Source organism: Ranitomeya imitator, chromosome 8, assembly GCF_032444005.1.
Source record: "Ranitomeya imitator isolate aRanImi1 chromosome 8, aRanImi1.pri, whole genome shotgun sequence".
Lineage (NCBI taxonomy): Eukaryota > Metazoa > Chordata > Amphibia > Anura > Dendrobatidae > Ranitomeya > Ranitomeya imitator.
Window position 1 is genome coordinate 188,125,663 of NC_091289.1, and position 23,848 is coordinate 188,149,510.

The window sequence follows — 23,848 nt, forward strand, 5'->3', positions numbered from 1 at the left end:
ATTAGATCACAATGTTCGTACAGTAGGTGCAGTGCAGTCCCCCATGAGCCTGGGGCCACACAGCGACATTAGATCACAATGTTCGTACAGTAGGTGCAGTGCAGTCTCCCATGAGCCTGGAGCCACACGGCGGCATTAGATCACAATGTTCATACAGTAGGTGCAGTGCAGTCTCCCATGAGCCTGGGGCCACACTGCGGCATTAGATCACAATGTTCATACAGTAGGTGCAGTGCAGTCCTCCATGAGCCTGGGGCCACACAGCGACATTAGATCACAATGTTCGTGCAGTGCAGTCTCCCATGAGCCTGGAGCCACACGGCGGCATTAGATCACAATGTTCGTACAGTAGGTGCAGTGCAGTCTCCATGAGCCTGGGGCCACACGGCGGCATTAGATCACAATGTTCATACAGTAGGTGCAGTGCAGTCCCCCATGAGCCTGGAGCCACACGGCGGCATTAGATCACAATGTTCATACAGTAGGTGCAGTGCAGTCCCCCATGAGCCTGGGGCCACACGGCAGCATTAGATCACAATGTTCGTACAGTAGGTGCAGTGCAGTCTCCCATGAGCCTGGAGCCACACGGCGGCATTAGATCACAATGTTCGTACAGTAGGTGCAGTGCAGTCTCCCATGAGCCTGGAGCCACACGGCGGCATTAGATCACAATGTTCATACAGTAGGTGCAGTGCAGTCCCCCATGAGCCTGGGGCCACACGGTGACATTAGATCACAATGTTCGTACAGTAGGTGCAGTGCAGTCCTCCATGAGCCTGGGGCCACACGGCGGCATTAGATCACAATGTTCGTACAGTAGGTGCAGTGCAGTCCTCCATGAGCCTGGGGCCACACAGCGACATTAGATCACAATGTTCGTACAGTAGGTGCAGTGCAGTCCCCCATGAGCCTGGGGCCACACGGCAGCATTAGATCACAATGTTCGTACAGTAGGTGCAGTGCTGTCCCCCATGAGCCTGGGGCCACACAGCGGCATTAGATCACAATGTTCGTACAGTAGGTGCAGTGCAGTCCCCCATGAGCCTGGGGCCACACGGCAGCATTAGATCACAATGTTCGTACAGTAGGTGCAGTGCAATCCCCCATGAGCCTGGGGCCACACGGCAGCATTAGATCACAATGTTCGTACAGTAGGTGCAGTGCAGTCCTCCATGAGCCTGGGGCCACACGGCAGCATTAGATCACAATGTTCGTACAGTAGGTGCAGTGCTGTCCCCCATGAGCCTGGGGCCACACGGCAGCATTAGATCACAATGTTCATACAGTAGGTGCAGTGCAGTCCTCCATGAGCCTGGGGCCACACAGCGACATTAGATCACAATGTTCGTACAGTAGGTGCAGTGCAGTCCTCCATGAGCCTGGGGCCACACGGCAGCATTAGATCACAATGTTCATACAGTAGGTGCAGTGCAGTCCCCCATGAGCCTGGGGCCACACGGCGGCATTAGATCACAATGTTCATACAGTAGGTGCAGTGCAGTCCCCCATGAGCCTGGGGCCACACGGCGGCATTAGATCACAATGTTCGTACAGTAGGTGCAGTGCAGTCCCCCATGAGCCTGGGGCCACACGGCGGCATTAGATCACAATGTTCGTACAGTAGGTGCAGTGCAGTCTCCCATGAGCCTGGGGCCACACGGCGGCATTAGATCACAATGTTCGTACAGTAGGTGCAGTGCAGTCCCCCATGAGCCTGGGGCCACACGGTGACATTAGATCACAATGTTCGTACAGTAGGTGCAGTGCAGTCCTCCATGAGCCTGGGGCCACACGGCGGCATTAGATCACAATGTTCGTACAGTAGGTGCAGTGCAGTCCTCCATGAGCCTGGGGCCACACAGCGACATTAGATCACAATGTTCGTACAGTAGGTGCAGTGCAGTCCCCCATGAGCCTGGGGCCACACGGCAGCATTAGATCACAATGTTCGTACAGTAGGTGCAGTGCAGTCTCCCATGAGCCTGGGGCCACACGGCAGCATTAGATCACAATGTTCGTACAGTAGGTGCAGTGCAGTCCTCCATGAGCCTGGGGCCACACGGCGGCATTAGATCACAATGTTCGTACAGTAGGTGCAGTGTAGTCCCCCATGAGCCTGGGGCCACACGGCAGCATTAGATCACAATGTTCATACAGTAGGTGCAGTGCAGTCCCCCATGAGCCTGGGGCCACACGGCAGCATTAGATCACAATGTTCTACAACATTGCAACTATACAGTGAATGTGTCCCATTACCACCTTCAGTCGGCAGAACGGTCCCTGCTAGATTCCTGCACAACTGGATTCATGATCCTAATGTTGTGTGGTCACAAGTGGCCGTGTAGTCCCAGGCTAAGGGTATGTTCACACTTGTCTGATTTGCTGCAGATGTGTTGCACTAGTATCATCTCTGTTCTCGTGTTTTTAAAGGGAAACTGTCAGTAGGCTCAACCATCCTAAGCTGTCTATACGGGCATGTAGGTCATTGAAAGCTGAATAAAATGATACCTCAATATCTGAGATCCAATGTCCTATTCCAGAGAAATCCCATGTCTTTCTTAATATGTAAATGAGCTATTGAGATCTGTGGCCCGGGCATAGATCTACCTGAGATCATTTACATATTAGGAAAAATATGGATTTCTCTGGAATAGGACATCAGATCTCTGATATCGATGTATCATTTTATTCAGCTTACAATGACCTACATGCCCGTATAGACGGTTCAGGAAGGTTGGTGCTTATAAGAAAATCGCTTTTAAATGTGTACAATTGCAAAGTGCTTGTTGAAAGGTAAAAAAAAAATTACTAAAAAAAGTCCTCTGTTCTCAAGAACTGAGGTATGTTAATTCTTTCGTGTACTGCTTGTCATCTAAATTACCGTCCACCTCTGCATTCTGGCAGCAGTGGCCGGTTTCTTAGGCGAGGAGCACAGCTGTGAAGCTGGTCAGATTCATTGCCCCTGCCCTTCTTCTGGTGCTGCAGAGGTAAAGTTGCCTCTGCTTGTAGCAAGGGAGACCAGTAGCACAATTCAGACCGGTAACACAATGGTGGCGTCCGTCCTCGGCAGCACGTTGTTCCAGGAGGCAGGGGAGTGGTGAGCTCCTGAAGATGTGAGCTGGGGGTTGGGTTGTGTTTTAACTTCCATTTTCCAGGTTGTCAGATGTTGGAGTAATTTTGCTGTTTTTGGTCGGTTGTCACGGAGGGTGAATCGTAAGTGGAGGCTGTCGGGTCAGATTAGGTCTTGGCAGGTGCTGTAAGTAAAGAGGGGTCACTCCATGATGGTCGTTCTCATGTTTCCTCCAGGCCCCGCACCCGAAGCCATCACTGACAAAATCTTCCAGCTCAGTAAGACCATCGAGGAATACGCCATCTGCCCCGACCTGAAAGTCGACTTATCCACCATCGGGAAGCAGCAGTTCGATCTGGAGAATAAGTTTAAGCCGTTTACAGGTGAGTGTTCCCGCTGCTGGCGTCCTCGTCACTTCACGCGGAGCCTCCTCGCGGTTTAGCACGGCTGCGGTCTCCGCTATTCGTGCCTTCAGATCGGACAACGGCTCCAAGTGTGAATATACAGATCGGGGCTGTTACATTTTTCTAGATCTTTAAACTTTTCTTGTTTGTGGTCGGATCTCTGCCGACGTCTAAACCTCCCCTCGTTGACGTGCGTTGGGGCAGCGGCGATGACGTCTCTCCTGTGTCCTCTGCAGACTTTCGGGTCTCTGCACACTAGATAAGTGTAGGTCATCATTTGATTTTCAGGAAGAACTCGTGTGCCGGGACCGTTTTATGGCACCAGCACGTTACTGAGGGCCACTTCCCCACCATCTCAGCTTGCCACCAAATAGGTGACCCCCCTCCCCTCCACGGGGCCTGGACACATTACCAGCCCCTTATGGTCACACGTTAATCACGTTCCAATAGCTGACAACGTGACTGCAGGGGGCTAGTGGTCCCTCGAGGTATGTGGTCATGGAAAGTCCGGCATGTGTGGGCCCTAGAAGACTAGTAGCCCATTTAGACGAGCCAGTAATCAACTATCAGCACTTTTAAACCAGTCAGCAAATCCTTGTTCTCGGCAGCACTTCGCCCTGCGTAAAACGCACGTGTGCTGCCAACAACCTGATATTCTATGTGCCCAGGACAATCGCATTAACTGTAATCCTGCTCTCATTGAATGTTTGTCGGCCTGTCGACACCGGCCACAAAATGATCTCCGGACTGCTTACATGTAGCCGATCGGCGGTCATTTTACTGCCCGGATCGGCCGATCTAGAGGCGCCATAAGCCAGGAAGAAACCAGCCGCTCTGCTGTGGGATCATGGGGCGCTGGGTCAGGATTTACATAATTCCAGGATGCTGATTGATGGGACTTTATACATCTTTTTTCCTTTTTATGCAGCCTGATGGCCCCTTTAGCATGTCGTCTTTGCGTTTCAGATGATCTCGATCTGTCGTCCTCTCACGTCTTGGTTTCTTTGACTTGCAGTAGAGATCGTGGACTCCGTGGAGGCGTACGGTAACATGCTGAGGAACATCTTTGACTTCAGTGCCTTAAAAGAACTCCTCTCAGGACAGAACAGACTGAAGATCCGAATTGACGCCATGCACGGAGGTAAAAGAGAGCAGAATTTAATTGATGCCATAAATCCACAAGATATGTTAGATTGTGACAAACCAAGGCTGAAGTAGGGGCCCCGGAGTAAATGCTGAGAAGTAGGGAAGGGGCTTTGTCTCTCAGCTTTCCAATATCCTGTCTGTCAAACGACATAATAGACAGGTGGACTTGCCGTTAAGAGCAGACAAGCTATTGGATAATGCATGCTGGGTATTGATTGAGAGATCCAGCACCTATAGTACTGGCAGGATGCTAATGGAGACCCACCCACTCAAAGCGTGGCTGGCAAGTGTTTCGGGAAACTTGCTGAATTTATTAGGCGGGTATGTGCACCACAAGCAGCTTTATATTGTTTCAGGGAGGGATGAGGGCAGGTTTTGGGTGTTTGGACAGGTGCTCTTCAAGTCCGGATTGGCTTCTGATCTTATAATATACGTCATCAGCGTTTACCTCTCTGTTCCTGAACAGTTGTTGGACCTTATGTGAAAAAAATTCTTTGCGAGGAGCTTGGCGCCCCGGCAAACTCTGCGGTGAACTGCATCCCACTGGAGGATTTCGGGGGTCACCATCCTGATCCAAACTTGACCTATGCATCAGAATTGGTAGACACCATGAAGACCGGAGAACACGACTTTGGCGCGGCCTTTGATGGAGATGGGGTAGGTTAGACCACATGGGGGGGGTGGGGGCTGCACCATTGTAGAGGGCTTCCAGGAGGAGGGGCCGGGCAGTGACCGGGTGACAATAACGGCATGCCCAGCACAGTGAATATGGCTGACCACGGTGATCGGCAGACGGCTACTTCCTGCCCAGTGACCAGGGGACAATAGCGGCATGCCGAGCACAGTGACTATGGCTGACCACGGTGATCGGCAGACGGCTACTTCCTGCCCAGTGACCAGGGAACAATAGCGGCATGCCCATCACAGTGACTATGGCTGACCACGGTGATCGGCAGACGGCTACTTCCTGCCCAGTGACCAGGGAACAATAGCGGCATGCCCATCACAGTGACTATGGCTGACCACGGTGATCGGCAGACGGCTACTTCCTGCCCAGTGACCAGCGGACATTAGCGGCATGCCCATCACAGTGACTATGGCTGACCACGGTGATCGGCAGACGGCTACTTCCTGCCCAGTGACCAGCGGACATTAGCGGCATGCCCTGCACAGTGACTATGGCTGACCACGGTGATCGGCAGACGGCTACTTCCTGCCCAGTGACCAGCGGACATTAGCGGCATGCCCTGCACAGTGACTATGGCTGACCACGGTGATCGGCAGACGGCTACTTCCTGCCCAGTGACCAGCGGACATTAGCGGCATGCCCTGCACAGTGACTATGGCTGACCACGGTGATCGGCAGACGGCTACTTCCTGCCCAGTGACCAGGGGACAATAGCGGCATGCCGAGCACAGTGACTATGGCTGACCACGGTGATCGGCAGACGGCTACTTCCTGCCCAGTGACCAGGGGACAATAGCGGCATGCCCAGCACAGTGACTATGGCTGACCACGGTGATTGGCAGACTGCTGCTTCCTGCCCAGTGACCAGGGGACCATAGATTCGGCCCCACTAGAGTTAATGGCGGCGGTGTCTACACGCAGTACAATAGCGGAGCAGAGGGCTCGGAGGCAGAGTCCGGACTCTGCTACTTCCATGCTGTGATGCCTTTTCTCTTATTTACGCTGGGAACTTTGTCTTCTCGTTCTCAGGACCGCAACATGATTCTCGGCAAAAATGGCTTCTTTGTTAACCCCTCGGACTCCGTGGCTGTGATTGCAGCCAATATCTTCAGTATTCCTTACTTCCAGCAGACGGGTGTCCGTGGATTGGCAAGAAGCATGCCCACCAGCGGAGCACTCGACAGGTAACAAAAGTGTCATTCCTTGGTTACAGATTTTATTTATTTTTTTTTTTTAAGAATAGTAGCTACAAAAATAGCACTTGGCGCAAATTGCAAAATATGAACTGTTTGTAGCGCACACTACAACCATCTCCTCCCACAACACCATGGCTGGGGGGGATAATGAAAAAAGACCATTCTGTTAATGTTTTTGTGTTTCGCTTTATTTTGATACATTAGATTTGTATAAGGGTGTGATTCAAAATATCAACATTTTTATATTACATATATATATATATATATATATATATATATATATATATATATATATATATATATATATATATATATATATATATATATATATACTGTGTATATATATATATAATATGTGTGTGTGTATATATATATATATATATATATATATATATATATATATATATATATATATATATACACATACATATATATATATATATATATATATATATATATATATATATATATGTATGTGTATATATGTGTATATATATATATATATATATATATACACACACATATTATATATATATATATATATATGTATATATATATATATATATATAATATGCATATTATATATACATAACAATTAATATATATATTATTATTATTATTATTATTATTATTATAAAAAAGAAAATATTAAAATAAAAATAAATCTCCTTGTTTTTTTTAGTCGTCTGTGGGACTTGATCCTGCGATCATTTGATTACTTATACTTTTGCGGCTGCTGAGCCCGCTCCATACATCTGCATCCTACCTCTGGAGCGCATACGTGTAACTCACAGGTCATTAAAGGGATTGTCCCATAACCAAAGAATATCATCTGTCCACGGAGGGTCCGAGGCCAATCATAAGAACTGGGATCCAATGTCCCATATGAAGGGAGACGTACTGAGCATGTGCGACCACCCCTCCTACGGCAGGGTTCGCACATGCTCAGTACAGTCTCATTTACACAGAACTTTGGGCCTTCTGTACTCTGGATCTATGGGAGCCTCGGCAGCTGGACCTCTTACAATTATACGTTTATCACCTTTCCTGCAATCCTTGAGACGCTACTGCATCCAGTCCAAAACGAAGTGTCCTCAGTAGTGCAGCCTCAAGTGATTGTATCTCAGGAGAGAAGTAACAGTTGTCACTTTTCTAATCTTTTATAGACCCCCTGTCAGTATATGGTCCCTATAGGGCAGAGGGTTGATCCTCGTTCTCATATCCTAAAACACGGGTTGACCCCATTTTAATGATCCACTTTCCGCGCCATGAAAAACATGTCAGATGGTGACATTTAATAAATACCAACGCCCAGATTAAAAACTATGTGACAAACCAAACACGGCACGTCCTTGTATTCCGCCTCCGTCCCATGACGACGGGGAAAATAAGTGGCGAGAAGGCAGAGGCCGGGACTTGTAAGTCCATAAAACTTTAAAAACTGCACGTGTTTATTACATGTCGTGTCGGCGCATGAAACCTTCTCTTTCATTAAGAAAAATATATGAAGTAGAAACACTTCGCAAAGTGAAATGTAAAAAAAAAAGCAAAACAGAAAACCCGAAGCTTAATTAGAGCGAGCGGCTCCACAACGCAGCGGAGCTGTGAAAACCATAATCCAGGGGTCTCATTCTATTTATTATTATTTTAATTTTTTTTAGAGTGGCAAAAGCTACAAAGATCGCTTTATACGAGACTCCGACCGGGTGGAAATTCTTTGGAAATTTAATGGATGCAAATAAACTCTCGCTGTGCGGAGAGGAAAGCTTCGGAACCGGTAAGACACCGTCCTGACATCTGTGCAGAATGGCGTTAAAGGGGTTCTGCAGAAGTCGGAGACTGGTGGCCTGAGCTTAGGAAAAGCGATCCCTATCAGATGGGTGGACTACAGGGGTCTGTTCAGTCAGGATTACCCATGGTACCAAAAATCAGACCCCCCAGGATCAGTAATGTATGTACACAGTGACTGCACCAGCAGAATAGTGAGTGCAGCTCTGGAGTATAATACAGGATGTAACTCAGGATCAGTAATGTATGTACACAGTGAGTGCACCAGCTGAATAGTGAGTGCAGCTCTGGAGTATAATACAGGATGTAACTCAGGATCAGTAATGTAATGTATGTACACAGTGACTGCACCAGCAGAATAGCGAGTACAGCTCTGGAATATAATACAGGATGTAACTCAGGATCAGTAATGTAATGTATGTACACAGTGACTGCACCAGCAGAATAGTGAGTGCAGCTCTGGAGTATAATGCAGGATGTAACTCAGGATCAGTAATGTAATGTATGTACACAGTGACTGCACCAGCAGAATAGTGAGTGCAGCTCTGGAGTATAATACAGGATGTAACTCAGGATCAGTAATGTAATGTATGTACACAGTGACTGCACCAGCAGAATAGAGAGTGCAGCTCTGGGGTATAATACAGGATGTAACTCAGGATCAGTAATGTAATGTACTTACATAGTGACTGCACCAGCAGAATAGTGAGTGCAGCTCTGGGGTATAATACAGGATGTAACTCAGAATCAGTAATGTATGTACACAGTAACTGCACCAGCAGAATAGTGAGTGCAGCTCTGGGGTATAATACAGGATGTAACTCAGGATCAGTAATGTAATGTATGTACACAGTGACTGCACCAGCAGAATAGTGAGTGCAGCTCTGGAGTATAATACAGGAGGTAACTCAGGATCAGTAATGTAATGTATGTACACAGTGACTGCACCAGCAGAATAGCGAGTGCAGCTCTGGAGTATAATACAGGATGTGACTCAGGATCAGTAATGTAATGTATGCACACAGTGACTGCACCAGCAGAATAGTGAGTGCAGCTCTGGGGTATAATCCAGGATGTCTGGAGGCTTTTCCTCGTCGGTTCTCCGCTCAGGCTTCCGCTTCTAGTGTTGTGTGATTCCGGATTATATTGCCGTTCCGGAATATGGGAATTAGAGGGATGTATCGGTATTTTTTCCCTCTTTTTGTTGTAAATCTCCTCGACGTTTCTAATTTCTGTAATCTTGGAGCAGATCCCGTGTCTCCTGTGGTCAGCCGCTGATTGGTGCTGGGTATAACGAGGTGGACGCAGCTTCCTTTCCGGCCGAGACCTTTTGTACATAAACATTAGATTTGGCCGCCGCTTTGTGGGATTTTTTTTGTCTTTTTTTTATTATTATTCTACAGATGTACAAATTAAATTCAGTGTTTTATATGGAAATGTGTTGAAGCCAAAAGCTGCAGATGAGGGGACCGCGCCGCTGCACGGAGGAGTAATTAAGTTATTACTGGAGCTATTTTGAGGTCTATTTTTAGTGAGGAAGCGGCCTCCGTTCTCCCCGCAGCCTCTATTCAAAAGAGATGGGTAAGAAGAACCCAGACAAAACGACCAGCCAGTCAGTAATCAATAAAAAAATATCAATCTTTATTCAATATAATGTAAGGAACAGGTAAGGACATGATGAGACCTAAAATACAAGACACCACACAGTCTTTCTCCCCTGAAGGAGAGCTTCCGAAACGTGCGTCGGGGTGGGTGCACAGACCCTGGGAACTTGGTGACTACTCCATTGGAGGTAATAATTTTTATTCTCTTTCTTCTGGTTGGACTGTCTGCCCTTGGTGTGGGCAAGTACTTTGCACTTTGTGCTCCAGGTCCTCACGTTATATGTCTTCTAAACATTATTATTATTATATATACGGACAGCTCCAACATTATGTGTAACCCACACTCAGCATACCCCTTTATTGGGGAGTGAATGGGTCTGCTGTTGTTAATGAACTATAAGTAGTCGTGGTCCCCCGGTTCCGTGCACCTTTTTTTCAGTCATGTGACTGTGTGGAGTCTTGTATTTTATGTCTCATCATGTCCTTACCTGTTCTTTACATTATATTGAATAAAGATTGATATTTTTTATTGATTACTGCCTGGGTGGTCGTTTTGTCTGGGTTCTTCTCACCCATCCCTTTTGCTTTCTGTTAAGTTGTTAGCGCCCGGTCTCTTCACCCTTTACAGCACCATCATTAGTAGTTATCTATTTGTTTACTCGTATGGTCAGAAGTATTGGCACATTTGATAGTTATGCTGTGTAAAGTCGTGATTTTGCTTCTTTAGCCTCTATTCATTACAGATGTCGCGTGTCATTACTCCCAGTGACCACTGGGGGGCAGAAGTATTAACTATATAAGTAAACACATTCAGTGTTTGAAAAAAAAAACACCAGGGTTACTTACTGGTAACAGGTTTTTCCGGAACCCATGACGGCACACCTGAGAGAGGGGATCCGCCCAGCCAGGACAGGAAACCCTACTGAAAATAAAAGGGCGGTACCTCTCCCTCGCTTCAGTTGGTTTTCAGAGCATGAGAGGCCCCCCTGGTTAGTACACATGGCAATCCAACACCACATCATATTAACTTAAAAAGCACCCAAAACAATAGTGCACACCGAAAGGGTGATAAAGGGGGGGAATATACAGGTGCCGTCATGGGTTCCGGAAAAACCTGTTACCAGTAAGTAACCCTGGTGTTTTCCCTTCCCCCATGACGGCACACCTGAGAGACTTTTGTAGAATGAAACCTTAGGGAGGGACCACCGCTTGGAGTACCCTTCTACCAAAGGTTAGGTCAGCAGAGGAGGAAAGGTCTAGCCGGTAGTGCTTGAAAAAAGTTGAGGGTGAGGACCAGGTAGCGGCCTTGCAAATTTGATCAATTGATACCTCAGCCTTTTCCGCCCAGGAGGTAGCCATGGCTCTGGTAGAGTGAGCCTTGATGCCTTCAGGAACCGGAGTGCCACCCGCAGAGTAGGATAAACTAATGGCCTCCCTAATCCATCTAGCAATAGTACTTTTAGCTACCCCACACCCTCTTTTGCTACCCTGAAAGGCTATGAATAGGGTTTGGTCTTTCCTCCACTGACTAGTCATAGATATGTACTGTAACATAGATCTTCTCACATCTAGCATGTGGAACTTTTGTTCCCCTGGATTTTTGGGATTACTACAGAAAGATGGTAAGGTAATCTCTTGACTCCTATGGAACTTTTGAACCACCTTGGGGAGATAAGCCGGGTCCGGTCTTAGAACGATCCTGTCATCAAAAACCTGAGTATAAGGAGGGGATATTGACAGGGCTTGCAAATCACTTACCCTACGTGCCGATGTTAGGGCTACTAGAAGAACTGTTTTAAGGGTAAGTAATTTAGGTGATAACTCCTGTAAGGGCTCGAATGGGTGTTTAGTTAGAGCTTCTAAGACCAAATTTAGATCCCAAGGAGGGATTTTTGGGATAACGACCGGCCGAGATCTACTGCAAGATTTTATGAATCGTGAAACCCATCTATTTGAGGCAAGATTACAGTTATACAGGGCCCCCAAGGCTGAAACCTGAACTTTAAGGGTGCTGGTTGCTAACCCAAGATGTAATCCTGCTTGCAGAAATTCTAGGATAGGACCCACTGGAGCCACCTCCCCCAATGGTTCACCCAGGAAGTCAAGAAATTTTTTCCATGTCCTACCATAGATTCTAGAAGTTATGGGTTTTCTGCTTTTCAACAGGGTGGAGATTAAACCTGGTGAGAATCCATGGCGACTTAGTAACGCCCTCTCAAATTCCAGGCTGCCAGATGGAAGCCCTTCACCTGAGAGTGGGTTACTGGGCCCTGGGTTAGTAGGTCCGGAATTTCTGGCAAAATCCATGGATCTGTTAACGACATCTGTCTTAGAAGGGAGAACCATGGTCTCCTTGGCCAAAATGGAGCTATGAGGATAATCCTCGCCTGATCCTCTCTGATCTTCCGGATCACAGCTGGGATCATCACTATCGGGGGGAATGCGTAGGCCAGAGAAAACTTCCAAGGTATTAGTAGGGCATCTACTGCGAAGGGATGTTCTCTTGGATTCAAGGAGCAGAATTTTCTGACTTTTTTGTTGTGAGAATTGGCAAACAAGTCTATTTCTGGTGAGCCCCAGGCTTGGACTATTTGCTGAAATATCTGGGGGTTTAAGGACCATTGGGGTCTTAAGCCTCTGCGACTCAGGAAGTATGCTTGAGTGTTTTCTATGCCCCTGATGTGTAGTGCCGACAGAGATAAGAGGTGTTGTTCCGCCAGTTGGAAGAGGAGTTTTGACGCATTCATGAGGCCTTTGGACCTCGTTCCTCCCTGATGATTGACATACGCCACCACTGCTCGATTGTCTGTTAGGATTCGAGTATGGTGACCCTGGAGTAAAGGGAGAAAATGTCTTAGGGCTTTTTCCACTGCCCATAGCTCTTTTTCGTTTGATCCATAGTTTTTTTTCTCTTATGGACCAGGTACCTTGTACAGAGTGAGATCTCAGATGAGCTCCCCAACCTGTACCGCTTGCATCGGTCGTGATGATGTCTATGACCGGATTTTTCCACCGGACCCCCTTTGTCAGGTGGTGTTCTACAGTCCACCAAGCTAGGGAATCCCTTACGCTCACGGAGAGACATAGATTTCCTTCTAAATGCCCTCTTAACAGTCTTTGAGCTGAGAGAACTTCCCACTGTAGTTGTCTTAGGTGGAATTGTGCCCATTCTACTGCCGGTATACACGATGTTAATGAGCCTAGAAGGGACATCGCCTTTCTGAGAGTCATTGCGGGTTGACGTATTGCTGTACTGGTCAGGTTTATTATCTTGTCCACTTTGTTTTGTGGAAGGAGGCAGAGCTGACGCTGGGAGTCCTGTATTAACCCCAGGAAGGACTGTATTTTTACTGGCAGTAGTCTGGATTTGGGGATGTTTATTATCCAACCCAGCTCCATTAGAGTTGATGTTACCACTGATATTTGATGAGTGCAGTGGGACTCTGACCTCCCTATTACCAGGAAATCGTCCAGATATGGGACAATTACTACATCCCGGGACCGGAGGTATGACATCACTTCCACCATCACTTTGGTGAAAACTCTGGGGGCTGTAGACAGGCCGAATGGAAGAGCTGTATATTGAAAATGCTTTACCTGATTTTGAATATAGAGCGCTACCCTCAAGTATTTCCGATATTCCTGATGTATTGGTATATGGTAGTAAGCATCCTTTAAGTCTATTACTGCCATGAAGCAGTGCTGGAAGAGAAGTTTTATGGTCGTGTTTATAGACTCCATCTTGAAAGTGTAGTTCTCTATGGATTGGTTGAGCTTTCTTAGATTTATAATAGTTGTCCAAGAACCATCCGGTTTTTGGATCAAGAAGAGGGGGGAGTAAAACCCCTCTCCTTCTTCCTGAACCGGGACCTCCTGAAGAACCTTTTTGTGGACAAGTCCCAAGATCTCGGTTTCTAGGGCAGATTGTTCCTGCTGAGACTTCCGTCGGGGAGTTATTATGAAGTTTCGTCTGGGAGGACAGACGAATTTTATTTTTAGGCCGTCTCTGATGATGTTCGTGACCCAGATACTGGGGGAGATATTTACCCAGGCCGGAAAGAAGAGGGAGAGTCTTCCTCCCACTTCTGGCGTAATGTCATTGGGGGGATTTTTTTGCCGATGTAGAGGGCCCTTTAAACATATAGCCCGATCCTCTTTTATCTCTAAAGTCCCAATTTTTCCTCTCCCCTGGGGGGCGACCTCTATTATATCTTTTCCTCCGAAAAAAAGGTTTTTTAGGATCTTTAGGGATGTTGGGAAAACCTTTCTTCTTATCTCCTGCATGTTCCAGGATGTCTTCAAGTTTTTTACCGAAGAGAAGTTGGCCGTCACATAGGATAGAACACAGTTTGTGTTTAGATGGCAAATCCCCCGGGCAACCTTTGAGCCAGAGGGCTCTTCTTGCCGCGTTGGACAAACCCGCGGCTCTAGCTGTTAGTCTTGCGGAATCCGCAGAAGAGTCTGCCAAAAAAGCTGCTGCTCCTTGTAGCAAAGAAATATTTGCAAGGATGTCAGTTCTGGGTACTTTGTTTTTCAGTTGATCTTCTACCTGATGTAGCCAGACCATTAGGGCACGGGCCGTACATGTTCCCGCAATCGCCGGCTTAAGGCCCCCCGCTGAGGCTTCCCAGATGTGTCTCAGGAAACTATCTGCTTTTTTATCAAGCGGGTCTTTGAGAACACCAGAGTCCTCTAACGGAAGGGATGATTTTTTTAAACATTTGGCTACTGCCCCGTCAATCTTAGGGATTTTCTCCCAGGACTCAGAGTCTTTATCCTCAAAAGGATATCTCCTTTTGGATGAAGAGGGCAAGGAACCCATTTTTTCGGGCTTTTTCCACTCTTTGTCAATTAATGCATTTATTTTTGCATTAACTGGAAACGTGCGTTTCCTTTTCTCTTCTAGGCCACCAAACATGACATCTTCTAGTGACCTAGGTGTCTTCTCCTCTTTAAGCCCCATTGCAGATCTAACTGCTTTGACCAGTTTATCTACGTCCTCAGTTGGGAAACATGGACGACCTCCTGAATCACTGTCCGAGGAGGAATCTGAAGACTGGACAGAGGCCGAGGAGGTAGAGGGAGACCGGGATGTTTTATGACTCCCCTGTCTCTGAGAGGCATCTGAGTCTGTGGACGCCTTACGGCTTCTCCTTCTTGGTTCGCTAAGGGCCAATTTTAAGGAGTCTTTTATTTCAGCCTGTATTATGGCTTTTAGGCTAGTGGCAAAATTAGGGGTCTCTTCTTGTATGGTTTTCGTAATGCAGTCAGCACAGAGATCCTTCTGCCACTGAACTGCAAGCGGGTTTCTACAAAGGGCACACTCTCGGTTCTTTGTTTTACCAACCGCTTTCCTGGACCCCTAGTGATCAAAACAGACAAAAATGGACCCTGTTACCATAAGGGTTACATTCACGTAGATCACTCACCACCACCGACAATCAAGGGTACCGATTTTGGAGGCTGGACAGATGCACGTGAAGCGTCCCTCCTGGACGCCGACGAATCCTGCCGGACAGAGCGACTGCTGTTCCTACCACTTGAGCGGCTGCTCTTGGTATGCTGGTGGCTCGGCAAGGCATCTGGTGAGAGCTCCATTTGCTGCTGCTGCTGCTGCTGTGAAGGCGGCTGCTGCTGCTGCTGCTGCTCCTGTTGTCCTACTTCCATGGTGAAGTTTATGGACATGAGCGCGTCTTCTGTGGTCTAACCCCCTTTTATGGGGGGACCACTGCACTCCCCGCCTCCTTCGGTGCCCAAATTAACCCCCTCCCACTCTCTGCCGTGCCGCCGGAGTTCCCTTTCACCGGCCGGCGTTCTCATCATGGGCGCCGCCATCTTGGATCCGGCGCCCGCCCCCGACATCACGCGGGCACGCCCATTCCCAGCGTGCCTTGCGCGTGACGTCAGGCGAGCGACCCGGAAGCGGCCACCGCACCTGGACGCCGGCAGAGAGGGGAGGGCGGCGTGGCAGCCATGGAAGGGAACACAGCCCTGTGACCATGCTGCTCAACGCCCGCTCGGACGCAGAGACCCGGAGGACCTGCGGACGGCGCTTCCAGACCCCCGAACCCGACGCACAGGCGCTGCCTGTTCTTCCACGCCGGGACGGGACCTGGGTAAGTGAACCGCCGTGTTCAGTAAGAGGGTCCCTGTCAGGACAGGAAACCCAACTGAAGCGAGGGAGAGGTACCGCCCTTTTATTTTCAGTAGGGTTTCCTGTCCTGGCTGGGCGGATCCCCTCTCTCAGGTGTGCCGTCATGGGGGAAGGGAAAATGATATTCTCTCCTGAAGTACTCTGTGCTGCTGGTGAGCCGGCTCCTTGCACCTGCATCACAGTTGGACAGGCCATAATCATCTCACCTGAAACACTCTGTACTGCTGGTCCCATCACAGATAGACGGGTCAGTACCCGACACGCTGGAGACCCCGTCCTTAACCCAAACCACACACTCGCAGCAGTGAGAAGTAGCAGCAGGCGGTCGGGAGCCCCCTGTGATGTGAGGCTGACGGACGTCTCCTTGTGAAGTGTCAGAACATTTTGCAGCTCACATCCCTCTATGATCTGAGACTACAAGTTATCTCTGCTTCTATACCGACAGGATCGGATCACATTCGGGAAAAGGACGGACTGTGGGCTGTGCTCGCCTGGTTATCAATCATCGCCACACGCAGACAGAGCGTAGAAGACATCCTGAAAGATCACTGGCAACAATATGGACGCAACTTCTTCACCAGGTAAGTGCAAATCCAGCTCTATACTTATCCTGTATTACACTCCAGAGCTGCACTCACTATTCTGCTGGTGCAGTCACTGTGTACATACATTACATTACTGATCCTGAGTTACATCCTGTATCATACTCCAGAGCTGCACTCACTATTCTGCTGGTGCAGTCACTGTGTACATATATTACATTACTGATCCTGAGTTACATGCAGTATTATACCCCAGAGCTGCACTCGCTATTCTGCTGGTGCAGTCACTGTGTACATACATTACATTACTGATCCTGAGTTACATTCTGTATTATACTCAAGAGCTGCACTCGCTATTCTGCTGGTGCAGTCACTGTGTACATACATTACATTATTGATCCTGAGTTACATCCTGTATTATACCCCAGAGCTGCACTCGCTATTCTGCTGGTGAAGTCACTGTGTACATACATTACATTACTGATCCTGAGTTACATCCTGTATTATACCCCAGAGCTGCACTCACTATACTGCTGGTGCAGTCACTGTGTACATACATTACATTACTGATCCTGAGTTACATCCTGTATTATACCCCAGAGCTGCACTCACTATACTGCTGGTGCCGTCACTGTGTACATACATTACATTACTGATCCTGAGTTACATCCTGTAGATCTTTTATTATAAAAATGAAAAACATAACAATAATAATAGCAGAAAACATAACAAAAATATTAGCCAGAAAATAATCAGTATACTGAACACTGGTCCAGCCGCTCATTCTCTCCTCTCACACATATTATACAGTATATACAGAATAACTACTTTGACCTTCTGGTCCGGTCACCAAACAAAATAATAATAACAAATAAAATAAACAATGGCAAACAAAAACTATATACATGAACTTTTTTTTTTTTTTAGTTTTAAATAAAATAACTACAAATTACACAAATATATACAATATTAAGCTATTCTTCATTCCCAACCCCCCGCACTGACCTGAGAGCTGGTCCTGCGTCTCATGCCTCAGTCCATGTCCAATGTCCATAGGCCAGATCAGGCAGTGCCAGTTTTCCCCCAAACAACCCAGTGTCCTATAGTCCCACAAGATAATCCCACCTCCCCCCTTTTCCCACCACCCAACCTAACACCTACACCCAATTCTATATCCCTATATAGAATATATACATTATATACAGCAGCACACACCACAATAATTACAAATCACGAAGCCCAAGTTCGGCGCCTGCAGCCCTACATCACTGTATAATGATCAAACAAAACAAAAATCTACAGTGTCAGCATCAGCCCACCACCAGGAAAGGAGATGACCAGACTAGGGCACACAAAAAGAAAAGCCCCTCCAGAGGAGAGCGGCCCTCCGTGCGCCCAGTCTCCCATACTCCAGAGAGCGCACCTTCACCAGGTCACCGAGTATGGTCCTAAACACATCTTCCACTGGGAGGATTTTTCGTTGCGTCGATACTAAGCACCGTGCGTTCCACGTGTGATACCTAACCACTGCGCTAACTAGAAATAAGGTGCAGCGGTCCCGACCACCAAGGTCTCCGAATGCTCCATAGGCCCATTCCGCATAGGAGAGACCGGCCAGCCGAGACCAGCCAATGAAGGCGCCCACCCTGTTGTACACCTCTGTGTTGAAGGGACAATGAAGCAGGAAGTGGTCCATGCTTTCCAGCAAGGTACCACAATGCTCCCGAGGACAATTCCTGTCCTCAGAGCTCCTACACTTCAGATTGTCCCTCACACACAGTTTCCCATGGAAGCAGCGCCAAGCCAAGTCCCAAAACTTCGAGGGGATCCTGATAGAATTCAAAAGATGCAGACCCACCCCAAGATCCCGACTTGGGCAGTCCCTGAGCGCCAGAGGCCTCTGGAAATGGGTCAACAGAACCCTATTGTCAAGGAGTTTCCTTGGCAGAGTCCTGATCTCCCACATTCCCAGACCCCACCGACGAATTACCTTCAGAACCAAGGTAGCGTAAGCCGGAAGATGTCCATGCGGTGTGCGAAGATCCTTCACTTGCCCTCCTGTCTCCCATTCCTGGAAGAAAGGCTGAAACCATCCCCTACAGGAGAATACCCACGGAGGAGCCCTCTCTTTCCAGAGGTTTGCGATATTGATCTTAATGAAGGTATCCACAAGGAATACCACAGGGTTGACCATACCCAACCCTCCTAGTCTCCTCGTACGGTAAGTAACCTCCCTCTTGACCAGGTTCAGTCTATTCCCCCATAACAGTTGGAAGAACAAACTGTAGACCCGAGTCCAGAGAGATTCCGGCAAGATGCATACACTGCCCAGATAAATCAGTAAAGGGAGCAGGTAAGTTTTGATCAGGTTTACCCTTTCCCTTAGGGTCAAAGACCAACCCTTCCATTGGTTCACCTTCTGAGTGGCGATCTCTAGCCTGCTGTCCCAATTTTGTTTGGGGTAATCCCCCTGGCCAAATTCGATGCCAAGGACTTTTGCAGAGACTTTGGGTCCTGGAAGGGTGTCCGGGAGATCAAAACCAGGATCTCCTCCTCCCAGCCAGAGACTCTCACACTTATCCCGGTTGATCTTGGACCCGGATGCCTCCGAGTAGCGATCTACCTCTGACATCAGCCACCCTGCCTCCTCATGAGAGGAAACAAACACAGTGACATCATCAGCATACGCCACCACCCTCAGAGTGGCTTCCGGTGCTGCCCGGTCCATCCCAATCCCGGCCAACGGTCCACGCTCCACCCTCCTAAGAAGAGGGTCAATCGCAAAAACGTACAGCAGCGGGCTCAAGGGACAACCCTGGCGAACACCGGACCCAACATCAAAAGAGCTGCCAATCCAACCATTCACAAGCGGGAAACTCTCTGCCCCACTGTACAAGGTCTTAAGCCAATCAACAAACCCCCCCGGCAGGCCATATCTCAGAAGGACGGACCAGAGGTACTCATGATTAACCCGATCAAACGCTTTTGCCTGGTCCAGTGACAGCATGTACCCCTTCCAGTGACCAGCCCTACCCTGCTCCACTGCCTCTCGGACACAGAGCACAGCACTAAATGTGCTGCGGCCTGGAACAGAGCAATGCTGGGCCCCCGAAAGGAGTCGGGGTGCAAATTTCACCAGCCGATTAAACAGCACCTTTGCCAGAACCTTCCTGTCTGCATTGAGAAGCGCTATGGGACGCCAGTTCTCAATGCAAGACGGGTCCTTACCCTTTGACAAGATGATCAGAGCAGACCTCCTCATTGACTTCGGCAGAGTGCCCGAGGAAAGACACTCATTGAATACCTCAGTCAAGAGGGGAACCAAAACGTCCTTAAAGGTCTTATAGAATTCAGATGTTAAGCCATCTGGACCAGGTGATTTTTTGGGGGCAAGCCCTTCAATCGCCAGCTGAACTTCCTCTTCCCTGATCATTTCTGTCAAAACGTCAAGAGAGGGGTCTACCCCTGGTTCGGGGACAGCTTCAGCCAGGAAAGCCGACATCTCATCCCAATCAAGATCACTCTTCCCCAAGAGGTGCGAGTAGAAGGATCTGACAACCTCCAGGATCCCTGATCTGGATCGCCTCAGGGACCCCGTAGTGTCGACCAGTCCTGTAACCACTTTACTATTCACTGACATCTTGCAGTTTCTATACAAAAAAACCCTGTTTGGGAGAGAAGAACAGACAAATCGCGGCGCCCTAAGTGCGTAAACACAATATTATAGTCTTTAAAGGGTGCACAATTTTATGCACTCACCTGATAAATGGCTTTAGATCGTGTATCCTCCAAATTCCCTCTGAGATACTTTTCAATATACAGGGCTTGCAGCTTGCCTCGGGTGGATCCAAGTGAGAGAGCCAGAGTAAGGCTCACACAGGATGAGTAGTTCAAGAAAAGCACATCCAGGCAATGAATGGCAGCGCTTCCCAGGACTCACATTCAAAGATGATATTTCATATTTTTTTATTTCATAACTTAAAATAGAAGAGATACAACGCGTTTCGGATACAGTATATATCCTTCTTCAGGTATCATAAAAACACAGTACAAATCCTACTAGTATAAAATTCAATTACACTTATATATAGTATCACACCTTTTATCCCAGTCTCAGAAACTTGATTTGGGGTGTGGACCAAGTTCAGGAAAACACCCACTGATTGATACAGCCTTGTTAACATTGATGCTAGAAAGAGAGAGAAAAAAAATAATAAAAATAAATAAAAAAATAAAAAAAATATATCAAAGGGAAAAAAAAAAAATCACAAGAAAAAAAAAAAAAAAAAAATCCTCTAAACTCTCTCTATGATATCATTCAATCCATTTGGAAATAATGTTCCCAAACGATATATCCAAAACGTTTCTTTCCTGTTTAAAAGAGCATTCCTGTTTGCAACTCCAGAGGGTATCTGCTCCACTGGAGTTACTTTTATGTTAAAAATTTTATTATGTTTAAGTAGTAGATGCCTTGAGAGACTATGTTTTAAAAAGCCATTTTTTGCTCTATTTCTGTGGCCATTAATGCGGGACCGCAGTGTCTGTACAGTGCGTCCCACATACTGCAAACCACAACTGCATGTGATGACATATACAACATGATCACTACTACAGGTGAGTCTTTGTGAGATTTCAAAGACATCACCAGTATTATTGCATTTAATAGTTTTAGCCCCATGATCTAGGATCCCACAGGTGCAACATTTTTTGGAGTTACATTTAAAAACTCCGGTGCCTCTTCTTCCAAGAGAGATGAATTGAGCCTCCAAAAGCCTCTTCCCATCCGGAGGGTCTCTGTAACATTCAGAGAAAACAAAATTAAACAGTGGTCGGAGAACTCCACCTCAACAACAGACACTGCTGAAGAGACAGCTTCCTCCTTTAAATAAAACCTATCTATTCTGGACCTACAGTTACCTCTATGATAGGTGAACCCCTCGTGGCCTGGGGTGTGCCGAATGTGGACATCCACCAGGCGAGCCTCACTAGCTATACTATTAAGGGCGACGCTATCATAAGTCAGCTTGCCTCTGGAACCTCCCCTATCTCGGGGCCTCGTGACAGCATTGAAGTCCCCTCCAAAGACAACCTGCCGACTTGTAAAAAGGTAGGGCTTGATCCTCATAAAGAGACACTTCCGGTCCCACTTAGATTGGGGACCATAGATGTTAAGGAGCCGGAGCTCTTGTCCCTTCATGAGGACATCTAAGATCAGGCACCTCCCCATTTCTAACTCAATAACCCGTCGGCATTCCAACGGTGCGGTAAAAAGGACCGCCACTCCGCTATACGGCTCGGCCGCAAGAGACCAATAGGAGGGCCCGAGTCTCCACTCCCTCTTAGCTTTAAACACATCTGCCATGTTTGGCAGCCTGGTCTCTTGCAAAAAGAAAATGTCAGCTTCAACCCGGCTGAGAAAATCAAAGGCCGCAAATCTAGCTGTATTTGACTTTATGCTGGCGACATTAATGGACGCCAGCGTCAACGGAGTGGGTACCGCCATCACTGGTGATTGAGTTAGATGGCTTTCTTTTTCCCACTCCCCTTATCCTCTGCCTCAGAGGAGGAATCCTTCCCCCTCTTTAATGACAATGAAGTATACATTCCCACGTGTTTTTTATTTTTTTGGTCCTCGTCTCCGGACTCTGGGCCAGTCCCTCCCTCCAAGGATCTTACATTCCCAGAAGGAGGAGACTCGGCGTCCCCTGTGAGCCCCGCCGAAGCCAGAACCTCACCCTCAGCTTCCTCCTCAGAGGAAGAGATGTTTTCAAGGGCTTGGAACCGGTTGGAAAGACCAACCAGAGGGGAGTCGGTTTTTCCTTCCTTAGGTACCTTGGTCAGAGCGGGAGAAGATGTTTTATCTCCCTTCTTTCTCTTCTTTTTGGTGCCGAGCTTACGCTTGTCCTCTAGCCACTGCCTATTATCCTCATCCATACTTTCATAATGGGAGGACTCTGAGGCAGTGGCACTTTCCTCCCTGTGGATCCTCCTGACCACCTCATCCAACTCATCATCCCTCGGGGCCTCAGCAGCAAGACTGGCATCCAGAACAGGGGCCGCCCCAGTAGTACGAGGCTCGCCCAGCTCCCTATCCTGTCTGCGCTTGTCTAGACGCCTTAGCTGGGCTGGCGTCTTTTTATTGCTTTTCTTCCTTGGCCCCTCAGCTCTTTCACCCCTGCTAGTCCCTTCCCCAGCAGAATCAGCCTCACGGCTTTCTCCCACCGGGGTCACGACTGCATTAGCGAAGGAGCGAGGACAACGGCTGAATGGGTGACCTAAGTCACCACACAGGTGACACCTAATCTCCACACAAGATGCAGCAAGATGGCCGATATCCCCACACAGTGCACACTTCTGCACAGTGCAGTTTGCGCTGAAGTGTGTGGGGTCGCCGCACTTGTGGCAGAGCTTCGGTTGCCCCTGGTAGAAGACCAGGATACGATCCCTACCCAGGAAGGCAGATGATGGTATGTGGGCAACCGTACCACCTGAACGCTTAAGTTTTACCATAAACGTCCAGGCCCCTGACCAGATACCAAACTCGTCACGGTTTTTCTTTGGCATTTCTACCACCTCTCCATACCGGCTAAGCCACGTCATGATGTCATAACAAGAAAGTGACTCGTTACAAGTCATCACGGTCACTTTCTTGACTTGGTTTTGGCGAGACACCACCTGAACGGCAAAGTCTCGCTAGCCGGGCTCATTTTTTGCCAACTCATAGTTCGACCAGAAGAGCTCCAGCCCCTCTGGCCGAACAAAGCGGACATCAAAATTAGGTGTGGAATAGGGATGTATCAAGGCGTAGATGTCAATCGCACTGAAGCCCATCCTCAGCAGGAGCTCCACAACTTTAGACCTTGGAGGACACGCATCATTGCCCCTCCACTGAAGACGGACCACATTCCTACGCACACTACCCGGCCCGGCTGTTGGGAGGGACCACACTGTATCCCCCCCTCTTTGCTCTCGGAAGGCCCCGAGGCCATGCCTCTCTATCCAGAAGGATAGATCAACCTCTCGACCCTCTACCATTAGTGATCTTTCCCCCTTCTTTAGAGCCTCCAGGAGACGCCGTTGCAACATGCCGTCCCCAGAGCCCGGAGATGAGGAGGATGCCCTATTTCCCCCGGAGGTGACAGCGGCATAACTCCTGACAGGCGCTGCCACCACCGGGGGGCAACCGGACCAGTGACCACATCCACACCAACAGCATCACTATTACCCACCTCCATAACCCCCTCACCCTCTACCAA

General features: G+C 48.1%; 1 protein-coding gene across 2 annotated transcripts in view; it reads left to right on the top strand.

Annotated features, from left to right (window-relative positions):
* The window catches only part of PGM1 (phosphoglucomutase 1), a 95,467-nt gene that overhangs the window by 66,504 nt on the left and 5,115 nt on the right, over positions 1–23,848 (top strand). For both annotated transcript variants that reach the window (XM_069738190.1, XM_069738188.1), the window contains 6 exons: positions 3,307–3,453; positions 4,490–4,615; positions 5,087–5,277; positions 6,338–6,492; positions 8,166–8,281; positions 16,496–16,631. In XM_069738190.1, the coding sequence (XP_069594291.1) occupies positions 3,307–3,453; positions 4,490–4,615; positions 5,087–5,277; positions 6,338–6,492; positions 8,166–8,281; positions 16,496–16,631 (871 nt within the window). The remainder of the gene's footprint in view (positions 1–3,306; positions 3,454–4,489; positions 4,616–5,086; positions 5,278–6,337; positions 6,493–8,165; positions 8,282–16,495; positions 16,632–23,848) is intronic.